At 32.4% G+C, this 21662-nt stretch overlaps 1 protein-coding gene and 1 long non-coding RNA gene across 2 annotated transcripts; one reads left to right on the top strand and one right to left on the bottom strand.

The window, feature by feature from the left end:
• The first annotated feature begins 3212 nt into the window (after positions 1 to 3212).
• LOC115881050 (E3 ubiquitin-protein ligase sina-like) lies at positions 3213 to 21148 on the top strand. Its single transcript, XM_030898413.1, has 4 exons — positions 3213 to 3355; positions 11924 to 12117; positions 15774 to 15957; positions 20553 to 21148. The coding sequence occupies exons 1-4, from the start codon at positions 3353 to 3355 to the stop codon at positions 20964 to 20966; spliced, it is 795 nt and encodes a 264-aa protein (XP_030754273.1). The 5' UTR covers positions 3213 to 3352; the 3' UTR covers positions 20967 to 21148.
• Positions 6379 to 6908, bottom strand: LOC115881051. The gene is made up of 2 exons (XR_004049972.1): positions 6692 to 6908; positions 6379 to 6440 (listed from the first exon to the last, which is right to left on the bottom strand). It is a non-coding gene; the product is annotated as an uncharacterized LOC115881051 (long non-coding RNA).
• Positions 21149 to 21662: the final 514 nt, after the last annotated feature.

The raw sequence follows: 21662 nt of genomic DNA, 5'->3' as shown, positions 1-21662 counted from the left end.
AAATCCAGTTTATATTTTATTATAATCGATCCTGACGAATAAATGAATTTTACAAATGAATGAATTTTACAAATGAATGAATTTTATAAATGAATGGTTTTTGCTGCCGAATTAATATATTTCAAGGCAGATGACGCATCTATTCGATATTTTTATTCGAATAGTTTTCGACGAATGTTTTCTTACTAGCTATCGAATTATTCAAATGAATTGCAACTATCGAATGTTTCGATAGTATTCATTCGATAGTTCCCACTACTAGTACAAACCATCTAAAGTAAACACCTAAATATCTTTGATTTCAGGACAGTTATTCTATTTTTAATATTTTTTTTAAAGGCTAAAAATTTGTATTTTAGATTTCTTTATTAATATCTTTGAAACTATCGAATTATATTTGCAATATTTACTCATATCTTAGGATTATGTAAAGTGATCTGAAAGGAAGCCGAAAATGCACACTTTTTTGAGCCACCCTGTAGAAGTGAAAACATTTTCCTGAAATACAACCTAGTATATACTTTAGATTTGCACTTTTTTGCAAGAAAATTCTCAAATTTTTTATTCTAGGAGCTACAGATGCCCAAAGCACTAATGCCAGACCCTGTATTACATGCTCTCTTAATATCTGTAACGTAGTATAAAATTACCCTTGACCTTTGCCCGTGTTCCACCCCTTCCTTATTGAATTCTCACCCTCCCGCGACGTCATTCCGTATGAGCGATCGCCGCCGATCATCGACATGAGTCAAATTTTAAATCAAATCAGTTACAGAGCGCTACGTTATCGACGCGCGCTCATATCCCATGGCGATTATTTACGATTATGTCCCGGCTTTGATTCTTGGATCTGACAGATTTCGTACTGGATCTGGATAGATATGGATGGATCGGATTATAGGTATACCGGGCGTTTCAAAAAACATGTGTCATCTCTCGCGGAGAGAATCCTCGCGTAAAAATACAAATTTATTTTTTTCTAGGATCCTGCAAAAAGTAACTATCGTATGATCGAAAAAAAACGTCGTCCAATTGGCTGGGAAATGAACATCAATGACATTTCCCAGATAAATCTATCTATACTAATATATAAAATCATTAAGTGAATAATAAGACTGACAATATTATTTATATAATGTTTTGTATTATCTTTTGTTTGTTTGTTTGTGTACCTTGTTTTTTTTTCTACTTTGTTTGTTAGTTTACCTTTGTTCTACAAATTGAAAATTTTTTTGACAATAAAGGCATTTATTTTTTTATTTATTAGACGATCAAATCTATTTTTCCAAGGCTCCAAAAACAATTGAATACGTCATTCAATCCTAATTTAAGTCATATACTAACATACCAAATCTCGTTTTTTTATCTGAATAAATAAAAAATGTATAGGGAGTGAGCCACTTTTGGGACGCACCCGGTATATCTGATTAAATATTTATTCATCGCAATCAAGTAATTCTTATCCGACAACCAAATACAGGCGCATAGTTATATCAGTATTTACTTTGATTAAACAAAATTAAAACACTGTTTTAACGAACCCTAGTTTGTAAATAAATATGCATCAGTAATTCAACAATATGGTACAAACTGAGTTAAATATAAATTGGTTAAAAAATACTAATTTCTCTTTGAATTAAAACAAAACCATACAAAAAAGGGCAAATTCGTGTTTTGGTTCATCAGAGAATTTGATTTGTTACAATTATCTTAGTTCATTTTGTCTTTTTTTTTCTATTTTAGTTGACTATAAATATACGTAGTTCATTAATCCCAATTTCGTTATACATGAAAATAACAAAACATTTTCTAATCTGGAAAATCTGGATAAAATTCGTAATAAAACACAAAAACTTACCCGGCGGCAGTGTTGCCAGAATTGACGGATTTCCTTCAATATGAAGGATTTTACAGTTAATTTTGTCGATTAAGTGCTGAAGGATTTTTAAAAATTAGCAGAAATAAGTTTTTAAAAATGTTCTCCTAATTATAAAATAGGTACTTAAAATACACGAAATTTGGTGATTTTGAAAAAAGAAAAAAGTTTCCCCAAAAAGATACACAAATCTTGGGATGCCTCACTAATATAAATATAAATAAATAAGTAACTTCAAAAAAAAAGCTTCATCGACAAAGCATTTACAAAACAAACAAAAGCACAAAAAATATACAAATAATAAAAAATATACAATACAAATCATGTAATTCAAAAAAATTTAAGTCATTAAAATTACAAATAGAACACACATGGGCAATTAATGCAGAACACAAAAAAAGGCGTATCAATAAAATTTTACATTAGGAAAATTGTAAATGGATATAATTTTAATATAAAATAGTTATAAAATATTAAATACTCGATTTTTGACCAGTGTGTGAGATGATCAAAATTTTAAAATCCAAAACTGTATATGATTAAACATCAACAAAAAAGTCCTTTACCGCATATAGGGCTCTTTGCAGTAAATATGATTTCAGAGCTTTGCGAAATGCGGGAAAGAATGAAAGCGACTTGATATTCAAAGGCAAATGATTGTACATTTTTTTGGTATTGTACAGTATTGAGCCTTTAACTAAAATAGTTCTGTGCTCGGGGTTGGCAGATAAAGATCGTGCTCCGCATTCCTAAGTGGATAGTTGTAAAATGACCTTTCGGGAATAGCAGATATGTGCTTGCGGATTAAGCAAACGGATTCAAAAATGAATAAAGAAGGAAGAATCAGTATTTTGAAATTTTTAAAGAAATTTTGGCAGTGAGTTCTACTGTTCAGTCCCAATAAATATCGAACTGCTCTATTTTGTTGAAGTTTGAAAATACGATCAAATTTTGTTGCGCAGCAAGTACCCCAGAATGGAAGGGCATAACGAAGATGTGACTCAAAAAGGGCATAATATGCTATTCTAGAGGTTGATAAGTTAAGTTCCTTAGAAACTCTTTGCGCAAAACAGGCAGCGCTTAGTTTCTTTGATAAAGCTTCGATGTGCAAGTCCCATTTTAACGAGTTGTCTACAACAAGGCCTAAGAATTTCACAAAGTCCACGACGTCAATAGTGGTGTTATTAAGTACAAAAGGTTGTATTATAGTAATTTTATATGAAAAAACTATAAGATAACTAAAGACAGAAGCTATAAGATAGAAGATAGTATATATTTTTCTGAATTTTAGTACAATCTGAACAATCTGGCAACGCTATTTCTCTAGCCCAATTATCAGTGCAACTCAGCAGTGGTTCACAGATTTACAACTCGTTTTATTATTGTTTTGTTCAATCTGTCTTCTCTCGGTAAATTTTCGTTTATCAAGTATCGAGTCAACAGGAAGTGTGAATTTTCGATTGAATTTATTTTAAAATGGTAAGTACAGTACAAGGAAATATTTATAAGATAGGTAGTAATTGCAGTCTTTTTAATTCCACAAGTTTTTGGGTGTGTCATTTTATACATTTGAATGCAATAAATGATAAAACAACTGAATCAATATTTGCTTATCTATGATTAAATTAAAAGCAATGAATAATTTCTGTAATAGGTACCTACTATGTTTAGAATAATTTAAAATATACCTACGCTAGTATTAATATTTGTATTTTTTACTAATAATTATATTATAATATAATTATTATTGAACACATTTTTAGTATGGAACCACATAGAAATTACTAAACATAGTAGATAGATATAGCAGGTATATAAAATAATAAGGTAAAGGCAGGAAAGGTGTGGATTCGGTGGCTCATCTTGAAGTTCTTATTTGCTGCATTTGATCATCGATACTACGCAAGCGCACATCCGCGATGTTGCCAAATTGCAGGTTATTGTCACGGCATATAAATCACACGGCAGGCTAAAGGTTGTCGCCCACTAGACCGCTGCGCGGCGCGGCGCTGGGAAGAGAATTTTTTCCGGCTGCGAAGGGACTGCGCCCACTATAGCGCGCTTTTGAAACGCGGCAACGCTATTTAGTTATAGTCGAAGTGTTTTTTACTTACTGTAGTTTAGTTTTTAAAGCAATGAGTTCAAGTACGGACGAAAGCGTATTTTTTGTGCTCTTCTAACAGAGGAAGAGGAAGAGGGGGTGAGGAAAAGTTTGGACTCATACGATTAACAAAAAAAGAAAGGAGTTTGGAGAATTTTACCATCTTTTTCCAGATTTAATAAAAGACAAAATCATTTTTTTTCAGTATTACAAAATATAAAGGAAACATTTTACGCACTCCTCAATTGAGGGTTTTAGAAGGAAAAACACCGGGTATATCTACTCATCATATTTTTTCAGAAGAGACAAATTACTAATATTTTTGATAATTCTTATTTATTCTGATGTGTATATTAGTCATGTGGTCAAAAAAACCCTGATCTTTTTTATATATTTAGGTAATTAGAATTTAAAAATTGGAGATTGTCACTTTTGTTAAAAAGTGGAGATTGCCAGTTTTGCCTCTACACCCCTCAATTATGGGCGACAACCTTTAAGGATGTCGCCCACTAGACCGCGGCGCGACGCGGCGCGGCGCCATGTGGAAAATTCTTTTGTCTGCTTGCCATGTATTTAAATAGACCAACGCACACTAGAGCGCGAAGCGCAGAAGCGCGCCGCGGGATTTCCGTCAAGAAGTCGGAAGACTTCTCTAGCAACTTTTTTCCGTCTCCCGCGTTTCGGCGCGTTGCAGTGTGCGTACTCACAAGGGAAATAATTTTGCATTCGAGTCTTTTCAGTTGGCTTTTTGACTAGGAACTAGTGATATGTATCAATGGCAGAATTGTATTTTTAAAGGTAAATTAGGCAAATCGATTTTCATAAAGGAATATGATATTTTTTTTAGTCTTCCCTCACTAGAGACAGATGGACGAAATGCCTTTCTATCAAAGATTTAATATAATTGAGGGGTGTAGAGGCAAAACTGGCAATCTCCACTTTTTAACAAAAGTGACAATCTCCAATTTTTAAATTCTAATTACCTAAATATATAAAAAAGATCAGGGTTTTTTTGACCACATAACTAATATACACATCAGAATAAATAAGAATTATCAAAAATATTAGTAATTTGTCTCTTCTGAAAAAATATGATGAGTAGATATACCCGGTGTTTTTTCTTCTAAAACCCTCAATTGAGGAGTGCGTAAAATGTTTCCTTTATATTTTGTAATACTGAAAAAAATGATTTTGTCTTTTATTAAATCTGGAAAAAGATGGTAAAATTCTCCAAACTTCTTTCTTTTTTTGTTAATCGTATGAGTCCAAACTTTTCCTCACCCCCTCTTCCTCTTCCTCTGTTAGAAGAGCACAAAAAATACGCTTTCGTCCGTACTTGAACTCATTGCTTTAAAAACTAAACTACAGTAAGTAAAAAACACTTCGACTATAACTAAATAGCGTTGCCGCGTTTCAAAAGCGTGCTATAGTGGGCGCAGTCCCTTCGCAGCCGGAAAAAAATCTCTTCCCAGCGCCGCGCCGCGCCGCGTTCTAGTGGGCGACAACCTTTAAGGTTGTCGCCCACTAGACCGCTGCGCGGCGCGGCGCACATAGGTCATTTTCGCCAATTTAGGCGGTAATAAATAATGCCTTTAAAATTTAAATTATTTTTTAAAACAAAAATAAATTTGTTTGGTAAGAAAATAAATAAATGCGTGGGATAATGATATTTTCTTTCATTTTATGCTTGTACAGGGTGTCTTACGAAATATATTATTTTGTTTTTCATTTTATTATATCGAACTCAAACAAAAACTGTAGTTCGTTACTTTTTTGTAAGTGAATTTATTAGTATCTAGAAGGTTTACTAAATTTAATTTTTAATTTTAAAGTTAATTGAAAGTAAAAATTAGCTTGAACAATGAAAAAAACAACCTAAAACATTTAACAAATATAAATAAAATGATAATAACACTATTTTACTAGAGAAATTTATGTAATAATATTTTTATTTAATCACTATCGATATCCTCGTCACTACTAAGGGTACAAACATAGTGAAGCATCTAGATGCGATGCTCGCCGCGATGCATCCTACGCGCACGTTCTAAGCACTGCAAACGAGTAAGTGCGCGTAGGATGCATCGCGGCGAACATCGCATCGAGATGCCTCACTATGTAGGTACCCTTTTAGAGACATAATATCGATGATATCATCATCCTGACTAATATTTTCATCAAACTCTGATGCCTGTAAAGTACGCTCTCGAAGTAAATTAAGAACTTCTTTGATAAATGGTTCCTTATTTGACCGTGTTCCCACACATTTAGACAAAGAGTAATAATAATAATAATTACATTTTTTAATAATTTTCACTATTTCATTATAATGTTCGTCGCCAACATGTTGCCCTAAATTTAGCGTGTTCAGAACAAATGGCAAAACAGATGCATTTTTGTTCTTCAAAGAATTGCCTTCACACCAAGCAGAAAACAAGAGAGATTTTTCTATTGACATGGTACCTAAAACAATATATATATTTACTCTTGGCACATCTTGGCAGTTAAATTTAGGATAGATTAATCGATAAAATGATTGTGAATACGAAAAAAATGTTCTTGAAATAAATCTGTATAAATCCTGAATTATAAACATTTTTAAATACAAAGTTATGAAAAAAAACTATTTTTTTCTTATTATTAAAACATTGTATCTTTTCGCCAAGTCACAAGCTTTTTAAACGGATATTATTTTTTTTAATAATAAATCTTACCTTATGGTACACAATAACACAACACTACTTTTTAAACTCACCTTCTATTCGTAACAACAAAATTCGAAACTTTATGAACTAATGACAGTAATTTTACTATGCGAAATAATTCAAACAAACTTTGACATTGTCATTCTGGCCATGGCCACTTCTGTTAATATTAAAATATAATATCGCAGATATAATATCTATGGGGCCCTACCTCCAAGATGAAATATAAAAAAAATATTTTTTTCGACATTCAATTTTTTTATTTATTAATTCCTAAAATACATAAAATGACCTATGTGCGGCGCTGGGAAGAGAATTTTTTCCGGCTGCGAAGGAACTGCGCCCACTATAGCGCGTTTTTGAAACGCGGCAACGCTATTTAGTTATAGTCGAAGTGTTTTTTACTTACTGTAGTTTAGTTTTTAAAGCAATGAGTTCAAGTACGGACGAAAGCGTATTTTTTGTGCTCTTCTAACAGAGGAAGAGGAAGAGGGGGTGAGGAAAAGTTTGGACTCATACGATTAACAAAAAAAGAAAGAAGTTTGGAGAATTTTACCATCTTTTTCCAGATTTAATAAAAGACAAAATCATTTTTTTCAGTATTACAAAATATAAAGGAAACATTTTACGCACTCCTCAATTGAGGGTTTTAGAAGCAAAACACCGAGTATCTCTACTCATCATATTTTTTCAGAAGAGACAAATTACTAATACTTTTGATAATTCTTGTTTATTCTGATGTGTATATTAGTTATGTGATGAAAAAACCCTAATCTTTTTTATATATTTAGGTAATTAGAATTTAAAAATTGGAGATTGGCACTTTTGTTAAAAAGTGGAGATTACCAGTTTTGCCTCTACACCCCTCAATTATATTAAATCTTTGATAGAAAGGCATTTCGTCCATCTGTCTCTAGTGAGGGAAGACTAAAAAAAATATCATATTCCTTTATGAAAATCGATTTGCCTAATTTACCTTTAAAAATACAATTCTGCCATTGATACATATCACTAGTTCCTAGTCAAAAAGCCAACTGAAAAGACTCGAATGCAAAATTATTTCCCTTGTGAGTACGCACACTGCAACGCGCCGAAACGCGGAGAGACGGAAAAGTTTGCTAGAAGTCTTCCGACTTCTTGACGAAGGTGTGAAATCCCGCGGTGGCTTCATCTGCGCGCGCTTAATGTGCGTTGGTCCATTTAAATATATGGCAAGCAGACAAAAGAATTTTCCACATGGCGCCGCGCCGCGTCGCGCCGCGGTCTAGTGGGCGACATCCTTAACTCTCTTTGGCGGGAACGCGACGCGCATACCGTCGCGCACGCCGCCATTAGGGTTTCCATCAACAGAAAGTAACCAGTGTCGTAGTTTCTTTCATCGACTGCGCACACTTTCGGCTGATTCGAGTCAGTAGCGTACGGATTAATTTATTTTGTTTATTTCTTGAGTTATATTTTATAGTTGTTGTTTTATTTTTGTTTATTGTGTTATATATTTGGTTTTTCTAGTTTATTTTCGTTTCTTGTGTTATATAATTTATTTTTGTTTTTTTGAACATTTTTAAATCGTTAATTTTTACGTGTTTTTAAAATGCCTGGGCGAAGTTGTGCAGCAAAAAACTGCCCGAGTAGAGGACTAAACTGCAATAAAAGTTTCTTTCTGTTTCACATATGTATATACATATGTGATTAATTATTTTAACATATTTTAGTTAAAAAAACAGTAGTATACATATTAGGACATTCAGCTAAATAGAAAGATCTAATTAAAAATATACAAGTTCAGCATCTATATTAAATGTTAACAAACTTATATATAGGATGAGTCTTAAATAAGTGCAAATATTTTCAGGGCTGGCAGATCTCGATAAAAGAAACATATTTTCTCCTTACTTTTTCAGATAAATCCAAAATAACCGAGTTATTTAAGTTTAAAAAAAATGTTGAGTTGAGAGCCACCGGATTTTTTCTGTATTTGCATCCCTTTTAGTGCCGCAACCATAGAGTAAAGCCGTAACTATGGTAATATCAGAGATTAAGAAATTATACCGTGGGAAAATTTGCGGTGAACAGGCAGTTCTAAAAAGTTTTCGAAAAATATACAGGGAAGTTAAAAGAAAATGCACGATTTTCACGATTGAATACGCCAATCAATCCTAATTTATGTCATATACTAACATCGTTTTTTGATCTGAAAAAATAAGAAAGTTATAGGGCTGAGCCACTTTTGAGACGCACCCGGTATTGACTGCTTTGAAAAAAAAAACATTATTTTCTACTGAAAATATGGCAACATCGACGATATGCGCATGCGCAGTATCTGCGCTTTGACAGTTGGACAAGTTTAAAGTTTAAAGTTTAAAGTTTAAAGTTTAAAGTTTAAAGTTTAAAGTTTAAAGTTTAAAGTTTAAAGTTTAAAGCTTGTACCCAGTTTAAAGTACAAAAAAGCCTAAATATTAAAACGTAAACTAATATATCGTTTAAAGCCTAAGTAATGCGTATACAAAGCCCAAAGCCTAAAGTCCAACCTTTATAATATTAGAATATCTAAGTCGATAATGCAGAATCTATTTAACAGTCACAGTGGACTGACTCATAAAGACAATTATTTATTTATTAACGTTGGCATAGTAATAATTAAATAAAAAATAATGTAAATATATATGTTTTAAACTTTGAAATAATGATCGATGACATTCCCCAAATAATACTACATATAAAATGACATAAAAACTGTATAAAACGATATCGAAAGAAGACGGCATCAGCGAAGATCGCTGTCATTTTATATGTAAAATTATATGGGGAATGTCATCGAGATGGTCATTTACAAGCCAACTGGACGTCGTTTTTTTTTCGACCATACGGTATAATAAAGCCCAAAGCCTATTGCCCTTCCCAGCTTGCGCCCGGATTCAATGAAAAGCCCAAAGCCCAAGTCCAAGTCCGAAGCCTGAAAATCATGAAGAATATCGCTAGATAATAGTAGCTGCATTAACAGGCTGTAAATAGTATTGTTATATTTATATAGTATAAGTTATAATACTTAACTATATATATATATATTATTATATATATATACTAGCAAATATATATATATATATATATATATATATATATATATATATCTATATATATATATATATATATATATTGTTAGAAATATTTTATCGTGAGTTTAAATAGTGGACCCACGGAATCCGTAACAAATTGATTGTCGGAAGTGCGATTCAAGAGGATTTTAAGAAGAAATTAAGTGGATTGGAAAATTTTTAGACCGAATTAACATTTTTACCACTCTAATGAAAAATGTACATTTTATGACTACATAACAAAAGTTGTGTATCAATATTTCTACCTGTGAAATGTAATTCCAGCCACTTTTTTCGCTTTGGCCGGCCTTGAGAACAAGCGAGGAAAATGGAGGAACTAAGCAAATTATTGGGAAATTTTAAGGCCGTGAGAAGTAAGATTACGCTAGCCAGTGACCGGATGAAAGCTCGTTACGACCTCTTGTCAGCCAAAGTACGGGCCGCAACAAGACGATAGGGTATGGTTGTATAACCTACAGCGCAAGAAAGGAAGGTCCCCAAAGTTAACTCCAGCATGGGAAGGTCCTTATACACGACATCAAGAGGATAAATGATGTTGTACCGGATTCAACGCAGCCCAAGAAGTAAGATGAAAGTAGTTCATCTGGATCGATTGAAGAGATACCAGACAGGAAACCTTGATCGGGACGATCAAATTTGAGAACGGGGCAATGTTAAGGTCAAGGTGTATTACTGGTTGCATAACCGCAACGGTGCATTGAGGAACCTGGCGCATTCGCCAGAAAGTAAAGAAAATTATAGAATTCTTTAGAAAAATCTAGAAACAACCGCCAGGGGGTATATAAGGCTCGCGCTTTGACAGTTGGACAAGTTTAAAGTTTGAAGTTTGAAGTCTAAGTCTGAAGTTTGAAAATACCGTGAAATACCGTTAGAGTAATAGTAGTTGCATAAGTTGTGTTGTAAATAGTATAAGTTGTGTACAGAGTGAAACAAATAAATTCGTTAAGTATTTTATCGTGAGTTTAAATAGTGGACCCACGGAATCCGTAACAATATTATATAAAATAAATTATAATTAGAAACATATTTGTCGGGGAATAAAGATAATAAAAGCAATATTTTGTATATCGTTTGTAAACAAGATAAAGTGACCAAGTCGATTTGTAAGAAATATTTTATTTGCGTGTATTTTTTTTACATATGGACTTGAACAAGTGTAAAATCACAATGTGGAGTTTATGTACAAAAAAATAGAGTTGCTCAATTTTTTTTGTAAAAATATATTACAAGCTTCTAACCATGTCTTCGATCTTAGTTTAATAACTTCTTTAAGTCTTCTTTCTTAGTTTAATAACTTTTCAGGATCCTTTGGAAAAGAGTGAAATATTATGTTTGTCGAAGAATAAGACCTATTTTTGCAGTCTTTGTAAGCACACACATTGCCACCATCTCGTCTTTTCCTGCTACTCGTGTCCTGTTCAGTATTCATATTTGACAATATTTACAAATTAGTACGCAACAAAAACGATACTAAAATTAAACCTTAAAAACTCTCAAAACGATAAGATATCGAAAAACTCTGAAAACACACTTTAAAAAGGCAAAAATGCAAGAAAACACCTAATCAGATTTGTTTATGTTTAAGCTTGATTAGCACAGCTGATTAGCGTCCTAAAATCATAGGTTATATTTTAGATTAGATAAAATACGCCGTTGTCAGATTTTGAGATTTTATCTGTTTATCTTTGAAATCGATCAACTTAGTCATTCTGTTTCTTTGATATTATCAGTACATTGCGAAAAAAGAACCTAAACCAACCTAAACTAAAAATTTACATTTCCGTATTAACATACGTTACTTATATCCTTCTTATATTATTAATTTATTTTCAGAAAATCTTGTTTATTTTTCAAAGAAATATACTTGGCAACAGTCAAAATGGGACTTGATGGGACCTTTAAATTTTAATATATCTGCGTCTCTCTCGCGAAATTCGACTTCTTTGTTCACTGTCGTCTCTTGTCTTATCTACTCTTTGTCTAAGCTGCAAATACTCGTTTCAAGGTCACCACACCTTTACCAAAAAAAATACTGTCACAGTAGCCACTGACATTGTCACTTTAAAGGCCACTACTTTAAAGCTATGATGCTGTTTTTTTTCTTGTTTCAATTAATGAATTTATCCAGGTAGATAAAGCAGGTCTTCTAGAATGCGTCATTTGTCTGGATCCACTTGAGGCACCAATCGTGCAATGCGAGGTGGGTCATTCCATCCACCAAGGCTGTTTCACCCGACGTCACATCACCATTTGTCCGAAATGTCGCAGACCGATGTCAAATAGGCGCAACATTGGACTGGAAGAACTTCTGGAAAGCTTAAAGTACGTATTAGTGGAGTGCCCGGAGACTTTTACCTCGGAATTCAATTACTGTATGAATTAATGCGAAACCCTTTTTTTTTTCGTTGGTTTTAATTTTTTATTTTAGTAATTTTAGTAAATTCTTAATTATTTCCTTCTTAATATTTTGATTTTTTAATTCTTTTTCTAAGTAAATTTATTGAAATAAATAAATCTAATGCATAAGCTATACCTATTCTGCTTATATTCCAAACATTGAAATTTTGATTGAAATCGAATTATACAGGGTGGCGCATCATATACGACGCGGTTTTTGCAAGGAGAACAAAAGTTTGTATTGAAGTGAAATTTTGTGAGCTTCTGTAAGTCAATTTGAAGCATTTTCTAAAATTATGTAGAGTTCTACAGGGTGTCCACAAAAAAAGGTAACATAACAATGTTATGTTTTTTGTAATGGAACACCCTATATATTAATTGATTTTTGGATTCTAGTAAAAAAATAAAGGTTGGTTTCATTAGAAAATTATATGACTAAAATGTATAGTTTTTGAAATACATTCACCGGCACGAAAAATGGGCACCTTAAAACTTTGATGTATTTTAAAGGTTAATATATTTATTTTAATCTTTGAATAAGAAGACTAAGGAAGGAGCATAATGCTATCCATGTATTCATGCATGGTGGGCGGAAAAGCCACCATAAAAGCTCTCTAGGGTGGGGTTCCTTGACAGTTCTGTTTGACGATTCATTTGAATTTGATTTGAAATTTTGTGGATTTGTCAGTTTTTACGGAGCTTATTTCATGTTATTTATTATTTATTCTACTACTGATAGTTGTATAAAGGTAGTAAATCTAGATGGAAATTGTGGCAGAACTTAAATTCACAGTGACACTATCGCGATTTATCGAAAAAGTCTCTAAAATAGTAGGTTGTGTAGCGTGCGGTAGATCTCGGCAAAAATTGAGTGAAATAATGGAACAACTTTTCGCTAGTAAGTGACTATATAATATACATACGTGTAGTAAACCGATCATTTATGAAATTCACTTAAATTTACTAAATTATATATTTTTTTGCATTTTAGCTTTTATTTATTACTTGTCAAAAATTAGATGTCAAAGAATTTAGATACGTTAATTTGACTTACCTGCTTCAGTAGCGTATCGGATGTTTGTGTTAATAAATACTTATTATAACTTATCTATTTTTATTAGAATTATATATTTTTATAATAATTTTAATAACTACCAACATTTATTCACAACGTAAAATAAAACAACAAATTATTGAGTCTACCCCACGTCTACCCTACATCATAGTTTTACATTTTTTAAATAAAATTAGAACGACACTGATAAACCGGAATTTAAGTCAGCCATATTTGAGGCCCATCGCGGTGTACCTAAGATTTTTGATATGCTCCTTCCTTAGTCTTCTTATTCAAAGATTTTAATTGGCCGATTTTGATGATTTTTTAAGCAGTGTGTTGCCAAATTATTTGACTTTTTAGTGTCTTTTTCTAAATTAAAAATGAAACTCCCCATCTGTTAATTATACGAGGGAAAACAAAATGTTGATATTGTGGTGAAAGTTTGAAAGACCCTGTGAAATATGTTAAAACAGCAAGAATCATCTAGATACATACATCCTTTCTCGATGGTTTGTTTTTTGGTTCATCTCATTAACTTTATTTTTGTTGGAAATATTCTGTTTTAAAGAAGGCACTAACATTTTTTCGTAATTTTTACATTAAGACCATGCCTTTGCTTTTGGGCCTATACAGGGTTGTTCACCACGTACGACACGGAGTATTGTAGCTAAACGATGAGATTTTTACAAATTGTAAGTTTGGGTTTCGTTGAAGGACTATTACAGCTACAATTTAAAAATATTTTTACAAGATACAGAGTATCCCAAATAAATAAAAAATATCAAAGTTGTATTTTTTTAAATGGAACACCCTGTATATTATTACATTTTTAGTTTCTACGATTAAAATAAAGGTAAATTTGATTAAGGTTTATTATACTTAAACATTACGTTTTTGAAATATTTTCAATTTTGTGAAATTGCAGTAAAAATTTTAAAGCTTTATTTCTCCAAGGGTATCAATGTTTTTAATACTAAATATTTAATGAAGTTTATTTATTGATCAGTTATTGTGTTGCAATAATAAAAATAATACTACTTTATAGAGAGTGTCTAAAAATTTACTTTAAATAATTATTAACTTCAAACGGCAACAACTTCTTTAATTTAAATAGAATGCCCTGTATATTTTAGGAGAATCAGATGCACAATTAAATTGTCTATCAAATTGTATTATACCATTTTTTACCTATCCCTTCAAGTTTTAGTAGAAAATGCATTTTCTTATAATTTAGACCTCATTTATCAATATATCCATGGAATATTGACATTTTAGATTGTTTTTAAAGCAACAAATGTACAAAATGTACAGACTAGTAATATTATCGTTTTTAGCAAAACGATAATATTACTAGCCCATTTGTATGCAAAAGAAAACTATTTAAATCTTTATAAAAGAGTATACCATTAATTAAATATAACACCATTATTTCCGCCCATATACTAATTAATGACATACTTAATTGTGTTCGTTAATAAATTATTATAAATAAATGTAGATTTTTGAGTCAGAAATCAATATAATAATAAGTTATCAAATTAAAGCCTTTGTTGTTATAAATAAACATTTATTAAAAAATGAAATATCATTTTTAAGGTGTTACTTTTTATCACACTGTCTAATGCCCATACAAAATTCAGTTTTTTAGTATTTGGAGCAATTATATTAATCAACGCAAACAGTCAGTTAATGTAATTTGAATACTGGAATCATATTAATTGGTCCTCTTTAACAAATATTTAAACAGTTTTCTTTTTTATTTTTTTAATGAAATAAACGAATTATATCGACAATATTAGTATCTGTACTCTTTAAAAATTTGGTACATCTTTAAAAATAATCTAAAATGTCAATAGTCCATGGGTATATTAATAAATAAGTTCTAAATTACAAGGAAATGCATTTTCTGCGGAAACTTAAAGAGATAGGTAAAAAATGGTATAATATAATTTAATAGACAATTAAATTGTGCATCTGATTCTTGTAAAATATACAGGGTATTCCATTTAAATTAAACAAGTTATTGCCGTTTGAAGCTAATAATTATTTAAAATAAATTTTTAGCCACTCTGTATAAGGTAGTATTATTTTTATTATTGCAACACAATAACTGATCAGTAAATAAACTTCAGTAAATATTTAGTATTAAAAACTTTGATACCCTTGGAGAAATGAAGCCTTAAAACTTTGACTGCAATTTCACAAAATTGAAAATATTTCAAAAACGGTAAGGTTTAAGTATAATAAATCTTAATCAAATTAACCTTTATTTTAATCGTAGAAACTAAAAATGTAATAATATACAGGGTGTTCCATTTAAAAAAATACAACTTTGATATTTTTTATTTATTTGGGACACTGTATCTTTTAAAAATATTTTTAAATTGTAGCTCTAATAGTCCTTCAACGAACCCAAAACTTACAATTTGTATAAATCCAATTGTTTAGCTGCAATACTCCGTGTCGTATGTGGTGAACAATCCTGTATACTTTGCACTGAATTCGAAATCGTATTGTTTTTCAGAGATACTATAAAGCTACCGTGCAGGAACAAATCGAAGGGATGCAAGTACGATCTGACAGGCCAAGAACGAAATGCTCACGAAAATGAATGTAGGTACAGGGAGTTCAAGTGCGAAGGAGCATCATACGCTGGCTGGGCCTGTGATTGGACTGGTGACTACAAGGATTTAGAAAATCATTTTAAGGTTATAAAATAGACCCTGCACTTATTTCATTACATTAAAATACAATCGTTTTATTTTTAATCCACACTAATATAATAGTATATTATTGAACGAGCAATTTAAGCTAGCCATTATTTTCAAGTTAAGTCATCGAGTGAATAATGGCTATAAATTGCGAGTTGAATGCTATACTTTGTCCAAGACCATTAGAATAATTATGAGGAGTGTTTGAATTTGTATTTTTAATGTTAATCTTACTATCAATTATTGTATTCATGTTTTAGGGGAAAACGTCCTTCCCCTAGGAGATGCAAAACCTTGTCGTTGGTGGGGAAGCTCCTGGTCAGGTGCTGGGAGAATCCCCTCTAGCACTTGGCTTGGTCTAAGAAGCATCTCACTCATCGTCTTGTCCCTGACTGTAGTGTCGTGGCCAGGGAATTGCACCAAGACATATAAAGGCTGATTCATGGTACACCGTGACGGGCCGGGGCCGTGCGACGGTGAAGACACGGGCAAACATTGTCAAATGTTATTTATACATATGCATTCATGCTAAGCCGAGCACGGGCCGAGCTTCGCCGGAACGCGTCCGTGCCCCGTCCGAGAAATGTCGGTGTACATTTTTCCTCGGATCCGCTACGGTCCGGCCCCGTTGCGGCAAACATAAATGAGTCGCCCGGGCTAAATACTTCGTTCATCTACGGGCCTATAGCGGCTGTTTTCTAGCAGTGTTGCCGCACCCAACTTTTAGCGCGTACCACATTATAAACTAAAAATGTACCACTTTGGTACAATTTTTTAAAGCACAACAAAATACATCTGCATATGACTTTAACCGGTTTGGTCGCTGTGAATTTCTTCATAAATTTCTACATAAAAAAACTTCCTGGAGAAAGACACAAATCGAGACGAAAAACATGAAATAGAAATTCAGAAAACCCAATTATAAGTATGTATAGGTTGAAGAATTCTAAGTAATTCTAATACTACACACAATACTTGGAAAACTTAAATTTTATTTAAAAAAAACGCAAATATAGAAGCATGTTAGAAACAGTAAATTTTCAAGTTTTTTCTTCGGGTTATTTAATATAGGCAACGCTATAGACATTACAACGTTTATAATACGTCGTTAATTAATGCGGATTTTCTCCGAATGGTATCGGTAAGCGCGTTTAATGCAATATCAACGACAATAATTATTAAATATCTATTCAATTTCGGTGCGCGTGGGAAATAATTATTGTACCAAATCATCCTGGATTTGAAAATGTAGTACTACTGTACCAAATAGAATTAAAAGTATCAAATTTGGTACAAATGTACCACTGCGGCAACACTGTTTTCTAGAATATAATCGGCACGGACATGATCCCCGTTGTCCACTCGGTGTAGCATATATTGAAGGCCCGGACGTGGCTCGGTGTCTACTTTACGGAACGTGCCCGGCTCGGGTACGGCCCGGTGTACCATGAATCAGCCTTAACGATACCGGGCGGGGCTACAGACAGCCTCAACCTTGGGGCACCGGGGGGCACCCCATTGTATTTTACCCCTTACTTCTACATGCGGGGCTCTGTAGAAGTGGACCGACTGTCCCTAGCGACTCATAGGAACACTATGAGATCTGGTAATAATAGTAAAAAAACATCACCGGTGAAGCTGTGGGGAAACCCCCTAGCGACACTGGGAACAGTAACAATGAAAGTTCCAAGGGGCCAAACCTAAAGAAAACTATAGGAGAGGTGGCTGACACTTGCGTGAGACCATCCTCCGCAAGTGGCATACAAGCTACCACCTCCTCCAAGGGTCGGGAGACTACCTCCTACCTCTAAACCCAACAGGCGACACAAGCTACCGTTTCGTCTACCCGGCCTGGGTCGTAGCTCCTCGACTGTGAGGGACGGGTCTCCGTAGGAAGTCCTGGGATTGTATGATGAGTTATAACTCAAGAAAGGGAGACACAATAGATCTCTAAGGTCGCAGAGATTAACTCCCCTCCCACTTATTCTAAATTCTAAATTCTAGGGGAAAATGTCACTACCTACTTAAAATTTGGCAATTTCAAACGTCAAAATTAACTAAAAGATAATAAAAACGTCAATATCGTCAGTTGCTATGCATCGAGAGTCGCAGTCATCTCGAACTATTCTATTTTCAAATATTTGGCAAGTTTATTATTAGATGTGTTTTACGACATACCTGTATATTAGTACTTTTTTTACTACCACCTTTAATAAAATAAATTTGTTGAAAAATGATAGATCGTACCACCAGCAGCTGACTTTTCGTTGTTTTGTCTAACTAAAGTTGGTAATTTGTGTTTTATTTATCGTTATACAGGGTTGTTCACCACATACGACACGGAGTATTGTAGCTGAACGATTAGATTTTTACTAATTGTAAGTTTTGGGTTTCTTGAAAGACTATTAGACCTACAATTTAAAAATATTTTTACAAGATACAGAGTGTCCCAAATAAATAAAAAATATCAAAGTTGTATTTTTTTAAATAGAACACCCTGTATATTATTACATTTTTAGTTTCTATGATTAAAATAAAGCTAAATTTGATTAAGGTTTATCACCCTTAAACCTGACCGTTTTTGAAATATTTTCAATTTTGTGAAATTGTAGTAAAAATTTTAAGGCTTTATTTCTCCAAGTTCACGAGTCAAAGTTTTTAATACTAGATATTTACTGAAGTTTAATTCTTGATCAGTTATTGTGTTGCAATAATAAAAATAATACTACCTCATACAGAGTGTCTAAAAATTTATTTTAAATAATTTCTAGCTTTCAACGGCAATAACCTGTTTAATTTAAATGGAACACCCTGTATATTTGAGGAGAATCAGACGCAGAATTTAATTGTCCATCAAATTGTATTATACCATTTTTACCTATCTCTTCAAGTTTTCGTAGAAAATACTTTTTCTTATAATTTAGACCTTATTTATCAATATACCCATGGAATATTGACATTTTAGATTGTTTTTAAAGCAACAAATGTACAGGTGCAAAAAACGATAATATTACCAGCCTATTTGTATACAAAAATAAAACTATTTAAATATTTATAAAAGAGTGTACCATAATTAAATATGCCACTATTATTTCCGCCCAAATACTAATTAATTACATATTTAACTGTGTTAGTTAATAAATTATTCTAAATAAATGTGGATTTGGAATCAGAAATCAATATAATAATAAGTTATGAAAATGAACGTCTCTGTTGTTAAATAAGCATGCGTCAAAAAATGAAATAAAATTTTTAAGGTGTTATTTTTTACCACACTGTCTAATACACATAGAAAATTAAGTTTTTTAGTATTTGAAGCAATTATTATTAATCAACGCAAACAGTCAATTAATGTAGTTTGAATACTGGAATCATATTAATTGGTCCTCTTTTACAAATATTTAGACAATTTTTTTATTTTTTAATGACATAAACGAACTATATCGACAATATTAATATCTGTAACCTTTAAAAATTTGTTAGATCTTTAAAAATAATCAAAAATGTCAATATTCCATAGGTATATTGATAATTGTGGTCTAAATTATAAGAAAATGCATTTTCTACGAAAACCTGAAGAGAAACGCGCTGACTAGTCAGGGATTCTCTTCTGGGGACAGACCTCCAATCAATACCTCTGTCAGTACTTAAAGTTCTAGGGAAAGGTGTACGTCATGCGTTCAGCTTCGCGAATTAATTACGTCTCGTCATACTTAATTTGTTTATTTATTAACGAGTCGTTGTAATTTTCCCTATAGCTTGAATTTTTTTAAGTGCCAGCTAGAAACACTTGCATTTTTGGTAAAAATAAGTGGAATTGAGTGGGTGTTCGATAGTGGTCGCGCTATTAGAACTCTGAATTCAAAAATCGATATCTCGAAATCTATTAGAAATAATAGATTGTAGTTTTTTCAAGAACTTTGTTAATATTTCTGCTGTATTTTCTTTGTAGACAGTATGTGAAAATCTTTATCAATAAAAAACTTACCTACACGATTACTGAAAATAGCTATGCTCTAATAGTAAACGGATGGATTGTTTACAATTTTTGAATGGAAAAAACAACCTTATCGAATTTTTCTTTTGTAAACATATTGAAAAATATCCGATCTTGAAAATAAAAAAAAGTTTCAATATCTAAAGTGGTTCTTGAGTTATGGCCTGTTATGTGTTAAAAAGTTGATTTTTAAATTATCGCGATTATTGACGTTTTCTTTTTATAAAAAAATGACACCCTAACGATATCCTTATCATTCCATTTCAGATGCTCAGAAACATGTTTAATGATTTTATCTAGTTATCTCTTGAAAAAAAAAGATCCCTATGCGATTTACTTCCACACTTGTTATTGCCGACCCAAAAGTAACAGTTGCCAGCACGGTATACAAAATATCATGTGAATATGATAAATTTTATATTGGTGAAACATCTAGACCTTTAATCAAATCACTTTGTATTTTTAGGATTGTCACAAATCATTCCCCAGCTGTCTTTGACGCCTTTTTTTTTCGATCGTATATTAAACAAATATTAAAAAAAGTTCAATAGACACACTGGGTTTTACTCTAATCAAATCACTTTGTATTTTATAGGATCGCCACAAATCAAAAACCCTGATGCAATACAGAACAGAATTTAACATCCCCATCGACTTCAAAAGCGACTACAAGGACCTACACCTCATCTCTTTCTTCAACGGTCAAAGCTATTTTTACTACAAGCACCAAGTGGACGCCTCCAAAAAGAGAATCTACTGGACGTTCCAGTATATCGGGTTTCAGAACATGGCCAAACACTATTTTTACGAGTTTGAAGTGTCAAACGGGCCTGTCAGGAAGTTCAAAGTCACCGAGCTATGTCACAACGACACCGTCGATGTTAAGGATATATTCGGCATAGAGAATTGCGTAGTGATGTCGTTTAAAGCGGCTAAAAACTTTTTGAATGAGGAAAAAGAACTTTGCTGTAAGTTTAGGCTATCCAAAATTAAGAATACACCGTCTTAAGTTATTATGTTTTTTTTTTCATGTAAATTTGATATTTTTTATAATTTTTAAGTATATATGTCTAAAAATGTATAGTTAAAAGTAATTTTATGTTTGTGCTTTTCATGTAGCTACGAGAAAAACGAAATTTCACAATATATTGTCTGTACAAGGTGTCTCAAATAAATGCATGAAATAATAAACATATTTTCTATTTGCCAATTAAAAAAAATTAAAACGGCAAGTTATTTAACTTGTTTTTAAGTGCAGTTCTAGACGTATTAGTAATGTACACTAATATACCGTATGATCGAAAAAAAACCGGCGTCCGGTTAGCTGGGAAATTAAAATTGTTGTGAACTTATATCTAACCCTCCCTTCCCCTCTCTTTTGATTCACCTCGGCGTCACTCTCCTGGCGGCTAACAAAAGTGACAGGTCAGTTAGATACTTGTCTGTTTGACTTTTTGTCCCTGGGGAAACCTCCCGGGGAAAGTTTCAGTCCGTTTCCTACAGGAACACTGCGGAGGAGCTGCAGGAATATTTCTGGACGAGAACTTAACAAGATACGCGTCTTCGGTTTCATAACTAATGGATAAGTTTCTGATACGGCTTTTGTGTTTCTTCTCCGGGTTTTATTATTAACACACGTCAGGGGTGGATAAAAAAGTTAGAAAAGTCTGGTTTGTGAGAAGTTATAAACGTTATTTTGGGCAGT

This window comes from Sitophilus oryzae, unplaced genomic scaffold (genome assembly GCF_002938485.1).
Source record: "Sitophilus oryzae breed Bouriz unplaced genomic scaffold, Soryzae_2.0 scaffold_1693_pilon_pilon, whole genome shotgun sequence".
Classification (NCBI taxonomy): Eukaryota; Metazoa; Arthropoda; class Insecta; order Coleoptera; family Curculionidae; genus Sitophilus; species Sitophilus oryzae.
The sequence above is the reverse complement of the archived record's forward strand: the minus strand, read 5'-3'. Positions and strand labels throughout refer to the sequence as shown.

Excerpts from the sequence above, each read along its gene's own strand:
- LOC115881050 (XM_030898413.1), top strand. Across the intron at positions 12,118-15,773 it reads GAACTTCTGGAAAGCTTAAA|AGATACTATAAAGCTACCGT; the intron begins GTACGTATTAGT and ends ATTGTTTTTCAG. Across the intron at positions 15,958-20,552 it reads ATTTAGAAAATCATTTTAAG|GATCGCCACAAATCAAAAAC; the intron begins GTTATAAAATAG and ends TGTATTTTATAG.